The sequence below is a fragment of the Gracilinanus agilis genome, chromosome 3 (assembly GCF_016433145.1).
Source record: "Gracilinanus agilis isolate LMUSP501 chromosome 3, AgileGrace, whole genome shotgun sequence".
NCBI lineage: Eukaryota > Metazoa > Chordata > Mammalia > Didelphimorphia > Didelphidae > Gracilinanus > Gracilinanus agilis.
In genome coordinates, this window is record NC_058132.1 from 27882758 (window position 1) to 27894080 (window position 11323).

Consider the following 11323-nt stretch of genomic DNA (forward strand, 5'->3'; position numbering starts at 1 on the left):
GTCACAACTGGTAGCACTGCCAGGATCCTCTGATTTTAGAGTGAGGTGGTCTGCCCTTTTCTTCAGGTCAGTCCAGTTCATAAGATTGTTCCTTAAGCTTGAGGTGATGGATTCTACTCCCTCTTCCTTTCACTGTGGGCTGTACTTGGGAATGCAGTGAGCTGTTTCCTATTTGCAGTTGGAGGTATATTGGGATCTGGAGCTGGTGGGGGGGGGGAAGTGAGGGGGATAGCTTTAGGGTATCTCAAACTATGATTAAGAAGGGAGAGCCCAACTGGATACTTAGCTACTATCCTCAAGTAAAAGAGCCCTCTTTGAATTTTATCTTTTATCTTGGCCAAGATAACCTTTCTTTCTCTTCCAGCTTTCTTTTCTCGTCGTTTCTCTCCATTTACCTCCCTATCTGTCTTCCTCCCTTTTTGAATCTAGTTCCTTCTCAACCTCGGCCTCCGTTCCCCAGTCTCTCTCTCTTCCCATCAATTAGTAAACATTTACTGAGATGGCACTGCCTGCAGGGTCTATCTCTTCCAGTGTCTCTATGCCCACCTCAGTCTCAGTCCCTGCCTAGTCTCTCAGCCTCCTTGCCTGTCTCCCCTCCCCCTTTCTGCAGTCTGCAGTCTTTTCCATCCCCCTTCTCTCTTGGAGACGTCTCTGTTTCTATTTCCGTCTCTCTCCATCCCCCGCCCGCTTGGCCCCAAGGGGACATAGGGCTGGCTCTGCCCACGGCAAACCCTGGAAACTGGGGCCTTACATATCCATCCCCAGACCAGGTGGGGGGAGGAGTTTGAAGTGGCTCCCCAAGGACACCTTCCCCCGCTTCTGGAGATCTCTTCATTTCCCTGGCTCCTCCAGTCTTTTTGCTGTTCCTCTTGGCTCTCCAAACCTGACATTACCACTAGGAGTAGACTTGGGGGTTGCTATTTCCCTGCCCCCTTTACCAGGTTTGCAGTCACCTACTCCTCCCATTCCCTACCCCTCATCATTTCATCTTCAAAATAGGGCTGTTTTCTGATCCTCTTCTGGACAAGGGTCAGCAGAACAATTCTCCATCTTCTGGAAGTGGGAAGCCATCTCTTGACCCTTCCTGAAATCTAACCTAAATCCCTTCCCACTGGAACCTACCCCACTCCACACACACAGAAATCACTCAGGGGGCTCAGACACAGAAAAGTTTAATTCTGCTGCGACTGGAAGCCCCCAGCTGGGGGGAGGGGTGTTGATGGAAGGGGATTTGGTTTGCTTTGGGCTAGGTCCTAGTTCCAGGCCTGCTAAGGGAAACCCTGAGTCCAAGGCCAGGACCAGCCCAGAATGAAGACAATGTGGAAGACAGGGTTGAGGAGGAAAAAGAGATGGATATGATTGGGGGTGGGAGAAGAGATGAAAATGATGAGAGACGGGGGTGATGGAAGCGATGAAAAAAAGACTGGAAAGATGGAAGAAGGGAGAAAGAGGAGGCAGTGTGGTGCATTGAACAGAGCCACAGACTGGGAATCAGGAGACCTGAGTTCTAGTCCCAGCTCTGCCCCTGACTGGCTGTGTGTCCTTGGGCAAATCCCTTCCCCTCTCAGAGCAAGTGTCCCCACATGTAAAGAGAGAGCAGACAAAGATCTCTAGGCCCCTTCCAGCTCTGACACTGTGATCCTTGGAGTCAGGAAGAGGATTGAAAGGTGATGAGTGAGGGTCGATGGGTGCAGTGAGAAAGAATGGCAATTGGTGGGGAGGGTATGATTATGGGGTCATGATTCAGGGAAACACGCGACAGAACAAGATCTAGTCCAGCCAGATACAATAAATAGGCCCCCCTCCCCCTCCCAGCCCTCCCTTCCCCTGCCCCGGCTGGGCACCTCCTCCCCCGGAGGGCCCTCCAGGGCTGCATCCACCAGTCCCCGGTGGGGAGTGTCGTGTCTCAGTGCTGCTAAGTGTCCGCCCCGCGCTCCGCTGTGTAAGGCACCGGCTCCCGCGAGGTCCCGGAGCGCGCGTGAAGAACCCGAGGTGGGGTAGAAAAGGGGAAGCGAGGAGAACCCTTGCGTCCATGCTACTCCCCTCCCCCTCCCCCTCCCCTTTCCCCGAGCGTGGGCGGGGCCAGGCAGAGGAGGAGCGGGGCTTCCCTTTGGCTCCCTCCCCTCCCCTCTATCCTCAAGGATCCTCCCTCCTCCCCTGGGGACCCAGGCGTCCAGATGGCGGAAGGTGCCCCCTGCAGCCCCCGGCTCGACTAGGGAGGAGCGTGCGCGCTCTCCTCGGCCTGGGGAAGGGGAGGCCCCACTGGCTGGGCGGAGGTCCCAGGGGTCCCGCTCACACGGTGCTCTCCAGCATCCATTCGGTGCTGGTGAAGGCGAGGCGGGCCCGCGCGGGGCTCAGGCCCCCCAAACCCCCGTCCTCGTCCAGCAGGTGGGGCGTGGAGCGGTGGCGCTTTGTCCGCTTGGCCCGGCGCGGGTAGCTGTGGCTCTGGAAGAGTGCGCCATAGTCCCCGTCGAAAGAGTAGCGCTGCCGGGGGGTCCGGCCCGGGGGAAGCGCGGAGGCTGAGGCCGGGGTCCCCAAAGGGGCCCCTGAGCGGCTTCGCCGAGGGCCCGCGGGCCCCAGTGGGGGCCGCCCATCTTCCTCCGGCCCAGACGGCGTCGCTGCCTCGGGCCCCGAGGGCAGCAGACAGAGGGATGTGGAGGAGCCGCCGCGCGCCAGGAGCCGGTCGGGCTCCACCACCGGGGGCGCCACCCCCTCGGCCTCGACCTTGACCTTCTCCTTGTCTGGCCCCGTGGGCGCGGGCGCCAGCTCGTGCAGTGCCTCGTATTGGTCCAGCGCGGTGGGCGGGGCCGGGGCCGAGCCGGAGCCCGCGGCACCGCCATTGGTCTGCGAGCACACGTGGCTGACCCGCGGCGGCGCCCCCTTGTGACCGGAGCCCGCGTCGCCTCCTGCGTACACCTTGTAGCGGATCATGAGGATGACGATGAAGACGAGCACCGAGGCCACGATTACGCCACCAATGACGATGATCATGGTGCCCCCCAGGAAGTGGGCGTGCAGCGGGCGGCACGGCGTGGCCTCCCCGGCCGTGGTGAACTGCACGCAGCCCACGACGCGCGTGGCGGTCAGCGCCGTCACCCCGTCGTCGTACACGGCCAGCACGCACAGGTCGTACGCTCGCCCAGCTGCCAGGTCGTTCACCAGGAACGTCTTGCTGCTCGACGGGATCATCCTGGGGGTCCCCGGAGAGAAGGAGAGTGAGATCCCGTCCCACCCGTCCAGGAAGCCCCACCCTACCCACTAGACCACGCACCCTCCTTCAATGAAGCCCCTCCTCCTTCATCCCACCAATTCCGCCCCTTCCTTCTATCAAAGCACAGCCTTCCCTAGCAAATCCCGCCTCTTCCCCTAAGCTCCCAGCTAGCAGACCGTGCCTCAACTTAAGCCCCGCCCTCTCCTCTAGGACCGCCCGCAGGCTCTTCCCTGCAGCACCACCCCCTCCTTACTCAAGCTTGCTAGCAAGTCTTAGCCCAGTGCAGTCTAGGAAGCCCTGTGACCTACTCCGCACCAATCAACCCCCTTCTCCGGATTCCAAAGCCGGAGGATCCCGCTTTAAATCCTTTTTTTGTTATCTTTTGCTATTTGTTAGCTCCTCATCTTATACAAATCTCACCTTATTCAGTCCCTCGGAATCCTATGCCCTACCTCTGAGATTGCCCCACTTTTTCCAGCATATATATGTGTGTGTGTGTGTGTGTGTGTGTGTGTGTGTGTGTGTGTGTGTGTGTGTGTGTGTGTGTGTATTTAAACCCTTATCTTCTATCTTAGAGTCAATACTAAGCATTGGTTCTGAGGCAGAAGAGTGGTAAGGGCAATGGAAGTTAAGTGACTTGCTCCAGGGTTACAGAGCTAGGAAGTATCTGAGGGCCAAATTTGAACCCAGGATTTCCTCCTCTCCAGGCCCAGTTGGCTCTCTATCCACTGAACCACTTAGCTAACTTGATCCACCATATATCTTATTTGTACGTGGTTGTTTTATGCTGTCTCTCCCATTAAACTGGGAGGTCCTTAAAGGCAGCAGGGACTGTTTCATAGGTTTGTATCCCCAAAGCATAGCTCAGTGCCTGTCCTACAGTAGATGCTACCTGACTGTTACCCTGTGACTTTAGGCAGGTCACCTGGTCAGTGTCTCAGTATTCTTATCTGTAAAAGAGGGATCTGGACCTCTAAGTTCCCTTCCAGCTCTAATTCCTAAATTGGAAAAGTGGCTAAACTCTTAGGTTCTAAATCCTGTGATCCAATGAGCCTTCTGCCTACTAACCTCAGACTGGCCCCGGAGTCTCCCTGCAGCTTCCCGCAAGACCCTCCCCTCCTATCTAGCTAGAAGCCTTTTGATGTTGGGCATTTATATAGCACTTTATGGTTTCTTTTCAAAGTGCTTTGCACGAATCATCTCATTAGATCCTCACAATCACTCAGTGGGGACAGGTATTATCATGCCCATTACATATCATGCGTAAAAGCGGGAGAGAGATTTCGTGACAAGGGTAGTAAATGCCTGAGGCAAGAATCTGAACCCCAGTCTTCCTGCCTCCAGGCCCAGCATCCTTTCCACAGCACCCCGTGGCTTCTCCAGCCGGCTACACAGCTGAGCCCTTGGCCATCTCTGGCACCTTCCCCCAAGCCCTGACCTTTTTCGGAGCCATGGTGCAAACTCAACTTGGAACTTTCCTTCTTAAATCCATTATCCCCCTAAACCACTTCCTATCAGGTGGGCCTCGCTCTGAAAACCCAGTTTCCAGTTTTTCAGCGATTCTGAGAGGGGGAAGCACACTGGATTGTGATCCCCAGAAGCTTGGCTGGAGGGAAGGCTCAAATGAGTTAACCCAGGAAAAGTGCTTTGCAGCTTCAAACGTGCAATTAAAAGGCTATCACTAGTATTGTTATTATGATTATTATCACTAAAGAGCACCCTTCCTCTATTTAGGCCAAAAAGGGTTCCCACGCCCAGCCCAATTCCAAACTCCGCCCCAGGGCTGCAAGTTGGTCCCTAACCCAAACTAACAACCACACTGGGTATATGCTACGCCCCAGGCACCTTCGCCCTTCCCACTATTCAGGCCCCTCTTCCTCTTCCCAATAAATGTCAAATACGAGAAGCCCCGCCCCTGGGTCCAGCTCACACCCAGCAGCACCATTCCAGAAAGCGGCCCCCCCCCCCCCCCCAGCATCCTCCATCCCTCGGATCTTGGTCTAGGCTCTAAACTGAGTGTCATCTTCATCTTCTGGATCGCCCCTGAGCTCTCTCCCTGAAACTTCAGGGGTCCTCTTTGGATTAATCTTTTCATTAGGTACCCTGGCTCTTTAAATACCCTCCAGGTCCAGGAGGCTCTGATTGGTCGGGAGAGTACAGGCTAGAGGAAAAGGCGGTTTCTGATTGGGCGAGGCCTCAGCCCATCTAGGCAGGTCTACAAATTAACTCTCAAAGCACTGGGGTTGGGGGTGTTAGTTACAATTCCCAACTTTATCATTCCTTTGAGGAACTAGGATTTGATCCATCTCCCCTTCTCTGGAAACTGGCTGAGGTCCTATGTCCCTGCTGAGGGTCCAGAGTAGAGACCTGGATGAAGATGTAGGGGGCCATTCTGCACCCCAAACATGCCAAGAATGTGGGAAAAGGAAAAAGAGGCAGGAAGAAATGGACTGGTCAGACATTTGGGAAGTTGGCCTGGTATGGTGGACAGAGCTGTGGCTCTTGTTCCTCCCTCAGCACCAATTTCCTCCATTCTTAAACTGAAGGAACTCTAGACCCCTTTTCTATGCTGTGACTCCACGATACACAGAGACAGTCCTGGAAAGGTGGGAATGCCAAGAGGAGAAGGGTCAGGGGCAGAGACAGGAAAGAAAGAATAAAAGGGAGGATCTGAAATAAAAATGGGGAGAGAGGAAGACAGAACCAAAGATGGAACCAGAGAAGCAAAGGAGGGGCTGGGAGACACAGTGAGGCAGGGTTCTAGGCACTTGAGGGAGAGGCATGCTCACCAGTGGGTTTCCAGAGGCCCCTCTCCCTGGCTTCCCCGGCCGCTGAACTCACCTATAGACCAGCGAGTCATCAGCAGAGCTGTTGTACTGCACCTGATACATGCGAATGCCGGGTACAGGCCTCTGGGCTGGCCAGCGAATGACCACTGAGCTGGAAGTCAGCTCTGCTGCTACCAGTCTCCGCTCAGCCCCAGCAGAGCCAGTTTCATTGGCCCCTGGCCGACCAGGCGTGGCAATGTCTGAGGACCCAGGCTCACTGAGGGGTGGAGGGGCTGCAGGGGGAGGCGCCATGAGTGGGAGAGGCACCACGCACACCTCCACTGGGGCAGTGGCCTCTCCTGCGGCATTGGAGGCTATGCAGGTGAAGATGCCGCTGTCCCGGAGCGTGGTGATGGTCACTTCCAGTGTCCCATCCCCTCGAACTCGAGTGCGGCTAGAGTTCCCCAGAAGCCGCCCATCAGGGGCCACCCAGTGCACCACTGGCTCAGGGTCACCCACGGCCTTGCAGCGCAGACTCACTGCTTGGCCTTCCACCACCAGGGCCCGGCCAGCTGCCTGGCGCGTGATGAGAGGTGGCTCACACAGGAACTCCTCCTCGGGGATGGACCAGAAGTAGCGGTCCGTCAGGTGCTCAGGAGTGGCACAGGTCTCCAGGTCATCCTCTCGGGTCAGCCTCCTCAGCCAGAGCAGCTCACAATTGCAGTGCAGGGGGTTCCCTCCAAAGCTGACCGTCAGAGTGGATGGCGGCTTGGGGCCCGAGGCCTGAGCACGGAGGAAGAGTCCATCGGGGGGCAGCTTGTGCAGCCGGTTGGACGTCATGTCCAGCCGGACCAGTTTGTGAAGTTGTACGAAGGTACCCTCGGCGATGTGGTCGATGAGGTTGTGGTCCAGGGTGAGGGTGTTGAGGTTGACCATCTGGCCCACAGCCTCCCAGGGCAGTGACTCTAAGTTGTTGTAGGACAGGTCCAGGTCCTCCACAGTACCCAAGAAGGCATCGAAGGCGGCAGGCTCCACCCAGCGGATCTGGTTGTTGCCCAGGATGAGATGGCGCAAGTTTACCAAGCCCCGAAGGTGGTCCCCTCGCACCTCCCCCAGGCGATTGCTGTCTAAATGCAGGGCCCGGAGGGTCCGGAGGTCAGCAAAGGCTCCGGGGGCGACCTGGCCAATGGTGTTGCGGGACAGAGTGAGGTGGACAAGACTGGTCATGTTGGCAAAATCCCTGCGGCGGACAGCTGCAATGAAGTTGTCAGTTAATCGTAACTCAACCACCCGGCGGTCAATGGCCGGTGGGACAAAAAGCAGGCCAGTCTTGGCACACAACATGGTCAGAGTTGGGGATACGTTTTGGCAGATGCAACGGCCTGGGCAAGGCTGCCCAATGGATGGGGGTGCCCCAGCCCACAGAAGGAGGAGGAGGGGCAGGGCTGGTGATGGAGGAGATGATGATGAAGAAGCTCCTGGGGCCATGGTGGAGACCTCAGTGACCAGTCCTAGAGAAGAAGGAGAAGAAAAGAGTTAAAGATGTGAGAAGGAAGGAGGGATGTCTCTCTGCCTTGCTCTGATACACTTCCCTCCCTAAATGGGACAGCCTTTTTGTGGCCGTACCTCACTCTCTGTTCTGGGTAGCTCAGCCTTTCCTCCCCAAGGGTAGAGGTAGCAGGGTTGGAGCATTTGCCACATGCACACCCGGGACTCAGAAGTTGGGTCCTGGCACTTGTAAGTTGTGGGTAGTCTTTGTTGGTGTCTAACCTCCAACCTTCCCACTGCGGTGTCAGCCCCCAGTGTCTAATTGTGGGAACGCCTGCTCAGACAGTCACAGACACACACACACACAGAGCCCCCCACTTGCTCCCGGCAAACTTTTCGTCTGGGAATCCCCCTGCGGCAGTTCCAGCCCACGGCGTGTCAGCTCCCATCACAACAGGGCCCCGAGGAGGAGTGTGGAGGGAATAGGGAGAGATGGGAAGGGGGGGGGCATCCATTTTCCCTTTTGCTTTATTATTTCCCACCCTATGGGTCAGCGCTCCTAGAGCTCACTTTTCCCAGGGGAAACAAGTATCCGAGAGTCCAACTGGGCACAGTCCTTGGTCTTTCTAGCTCCTTTGGAATCCCTAATCTCTCTCTCTCTCTCTCTCTCTCTCTCTCTCTCTCTCTCTCTCTCTCTCTCTCTCTCTCTCTCTCTCTCTCCCTCTCTTTGTCCCTCCCTCCCTCCCCCCCATATCTCTGAGTCTCTCAGTTCCTGTGCCCATTTGTCTCTAGATGTCCCTGCCTTCCTCTTTCTCTGAAATACTCAGAGCCTGTTTCTGGTCCACTGCCTTCTCTGTTTATTTCTCTGTCCCTAATTAGGTCTTTCAGTCCCTCTGTCCATTTCTCCATTTCTCTGAGCCTTCTAGTTCTTATATCAAAATTTTCACCTCTGCTCCCTTCTGAATGTCTAAGCCTGTTTCTCTATCTCTATCTCTGAGTTTCCTTATCTTTTTCTTGCTCTTTGTCTCTTGGATTTCTCAGTCTCACTATCATTGGGTTTTTCTTCCTCTTAGCCTGGACCAGCAGGGATGAAACTGGGCCTCAAGGTGCCTATTGCTTAGGGATGGAGGGAGGGAGCTCCTCAGTCCCTGCCTCCACAGTGGTGATCCCCCCCCCATTCCCATCTCACCCCAGAACTTGGAGGTTGGGCTTACATTAAATATCTTGGATCCTGATCGTCTACCCAAACTCTATTCCAGTAGGGGCAGAGTCAGCAACTCATCTCTCTTTTCCCTCTTCCACCTCATCCAGAAATTCTTAGGCTGCCTAGCCTTTCCACTGTCATAAATGGCCTTCCATGTAATGAAAGATGACACCTGACCCCCTCCCAGTCCTCCTCCAATCTCCCACCCTCATAGCCCAGTCTAAACCCCACCCTTCACCCCAGACATGCTCCTCCCTGGCCCTGGCACGGCAGAGCATTGACCCAGGGATCAGGTTTAAAAAAATCCAAGCCTCCCCCTCCAGCATCTGACTCCTCAGCTCACCTCTCCTCACGAAATCATGGCCGGCACCACCTGGAAAGACAGCAACATCCCCCATCAGCCTCTGGCTAGCCTCCCCCCACCTGGGGAAGGGAAAAGTCCCTTCTGCAGTCTTTCTCTCATCTCTCCTGCTGCAGGTTCCCCACCCCTTTCTACTTCTGCTCAGGAAAACAGATCTCTGGGCCTTTGACACCAACCTGGTAGCCCAAGGTTCAAGGCCCTCCAGAACAATGAACACTTTTAATATTCATTCATGTATGTTGTCATTTCAGCCTCACAACAATCCTCTGGGGCAGGTACTACATGTTACTACCACCATAACCCCCCCCCCCCTCTCCATTTTTCAGATGAGGAACCAGGGATTCCAATTGAATGGCTTGCTGGTGGTTTCAAAGCTAGTAAGTGTCAGAGACACAGAATTTGAACCCAGATCTTTGTGCCTTGAAGTTCCCCACCCCAAGCTGCCCCTCTAAGGGGAAGTATCCCAGCGTCTCTCCCGCCAGGACTGAGGAAGGAGGAAGGAAGGTCTACAGATTCACCATCCTTGCTGACATGCAATCTCCATGTTAAGAGGCATGCTTGTACACACACCAGTTCTCATACATGCTAACATATACATGTCTCCACGGGAAGGCATGCACAGCCTGCCACAGGGACACACCTGTCTCTGCACATGCTCCGATACACACACACACACACACACACACACACACACACACACACACATTTCTCATGTACACAGACGACTGACAAAAAGCCCGTCCATGGAAAATGGGGCTGGGTATGGATGCTGGGTTCTTGACACACACATACACAGACACACAAAGATGGGGAAGGGAGGAGACTGGCTGGTAGCACATGGTTTCTTACACGCGCGTGCACACACACACACACACACACACACACACACACACAGAAAGACAGAGACCCACAGTCCCAGGCAGACCTAACCACTCTTTGCTTGGCTCCCAGGGCCTCTCACTCCAGCCTCAACCTCACCTCCATCCAGGTCTCACCCCCCCAAGGGAAGGTCTAGGGCCAAGACTAAGCCCAGTCATGAGATCGAACAGGGGCCTCTGGACATCGGGACTGAAGAGGAAGAGATCCACAGGGTCAGAAGGTCAAGTCTCCCGGGATGGAAGTGGGGCAGGTAGGGTAGGGTCTGGGAGGGGGAGTGGGGAGGGGGATGGATGTCTGGATTTGGAGGAGACGAGTCCAGGGCACTCTCTCTCTCATGGCTTCTCTCCAGGCCCCAATCCCCAAACACTGAAATGTGCTGGTGATGGAGGAGGGAGGAGAGAATCTTGCAAATAAAATCAGATCTGGGCCTATGGCAGGGTCCCTCAGGCCCCTTTCCCTCTGGAGGCCTAGAGGATCCCAGTGGATCCGGGCAGATTCTGAAGGATCCTGGGAGATCTAGCTAGGAGGGGCAGGGCTGGGCCTCCCCCTTTGGAAGGGAAGGGAGGGGGTAGTCTCCCGTCAGATTCCACCTTTTCTCCCTTGGAGTCTATGTCCATGTGTCCATGTGTCCAGCTCCCAGCCCCAGGCTCGGCCCTAGGTCTGCTCCCCAGCAGGGGAGGAAATGCCAGATTCCTCCCCCCACCCAAAAGCCCCAGGGACCCCGGCCCACGGTGCCTGCCTCCCTAGGGCAGCTCCCCTCCCAAGGGCTTCAGCTGGGAGCTGTCCCTGAGACACAGGGACACCCACGGAGACACATGGACAGACTCGGAGACACCGGGGAGACACAGGGGCCCATGGGAGGACACACACGGACATACACGCAGACACACGGCAACACACACAAATGCAGACAAACACACACGGACACACCAACAAGCAAACACATATGGGGCGCACGGATCCCCAGGCACACCGGAGCCCGACACACGGTCACACAAGCACATCGGAGCACGGGCACGCCAGCACACGGGCACGCCGGGCCACAGGACCCAGCCCCAGCCCCCCAGCGACCCCCGGCCCCCGGCCCCACGCGCGCACACAGACACACCCGGACACCCAGACCGGGGCGCCGCAGCGGCGCGGACACACGCGCGCACACACAACCCACATTGCACACAGCCCACATCCACGGCGCCCAGCACCCAGCACACACATTCCCGTCCCCCGCTCTCCCCACCCCGGGCCCCGGGCTCACCTCCGGGGGGGCCCGGCCCCGGCCCCGGCCCGGTCCCGGGCTCTGGCTCTGGCTCCGGCCGCCGCCGCCTCGGTCCGCGCCATGGCGGGGGGAGGGGAAGGGAGGGGAGGGGACGGAGAGGGAAGGGGGATGGGGACGGAGGAGGGAGGGAGGGAGG

At 56.6% G+C, this 11323-nt stretch overlaps 1 protein-coding gene across 1 annotated transcript; it reads right to left on the bottom strand.

Annotated features, from left to right (window-relative positions):
- Positions 1–2234: 2234 nt before the first annotated feature.
- LRFN1 (leucine rich repeat and fibronectin type III domain containing 1) lies at positions 2235–11201 on the bottom strand. Its single transcript, XM_044671160.1, has 3 exons — positions 11167–11201; positions 6053–7490; positions 2235–3190 (listed from the first exon to the last, which is right to left on the bottom strand). Exons 2-3 carry the CDS (start codon positions 7465–7467, stop codon positions 2293–2295), a joined length of 2313 nt encoding a protein of 770 aa, XP_044527095.1. The 5' UTR covers positions 7468–7490; positions 11167–11201; the 3' UTR covers positions 2235–2292.
- Positions 11202–11323: the final 122 nt, after the last annotated feature.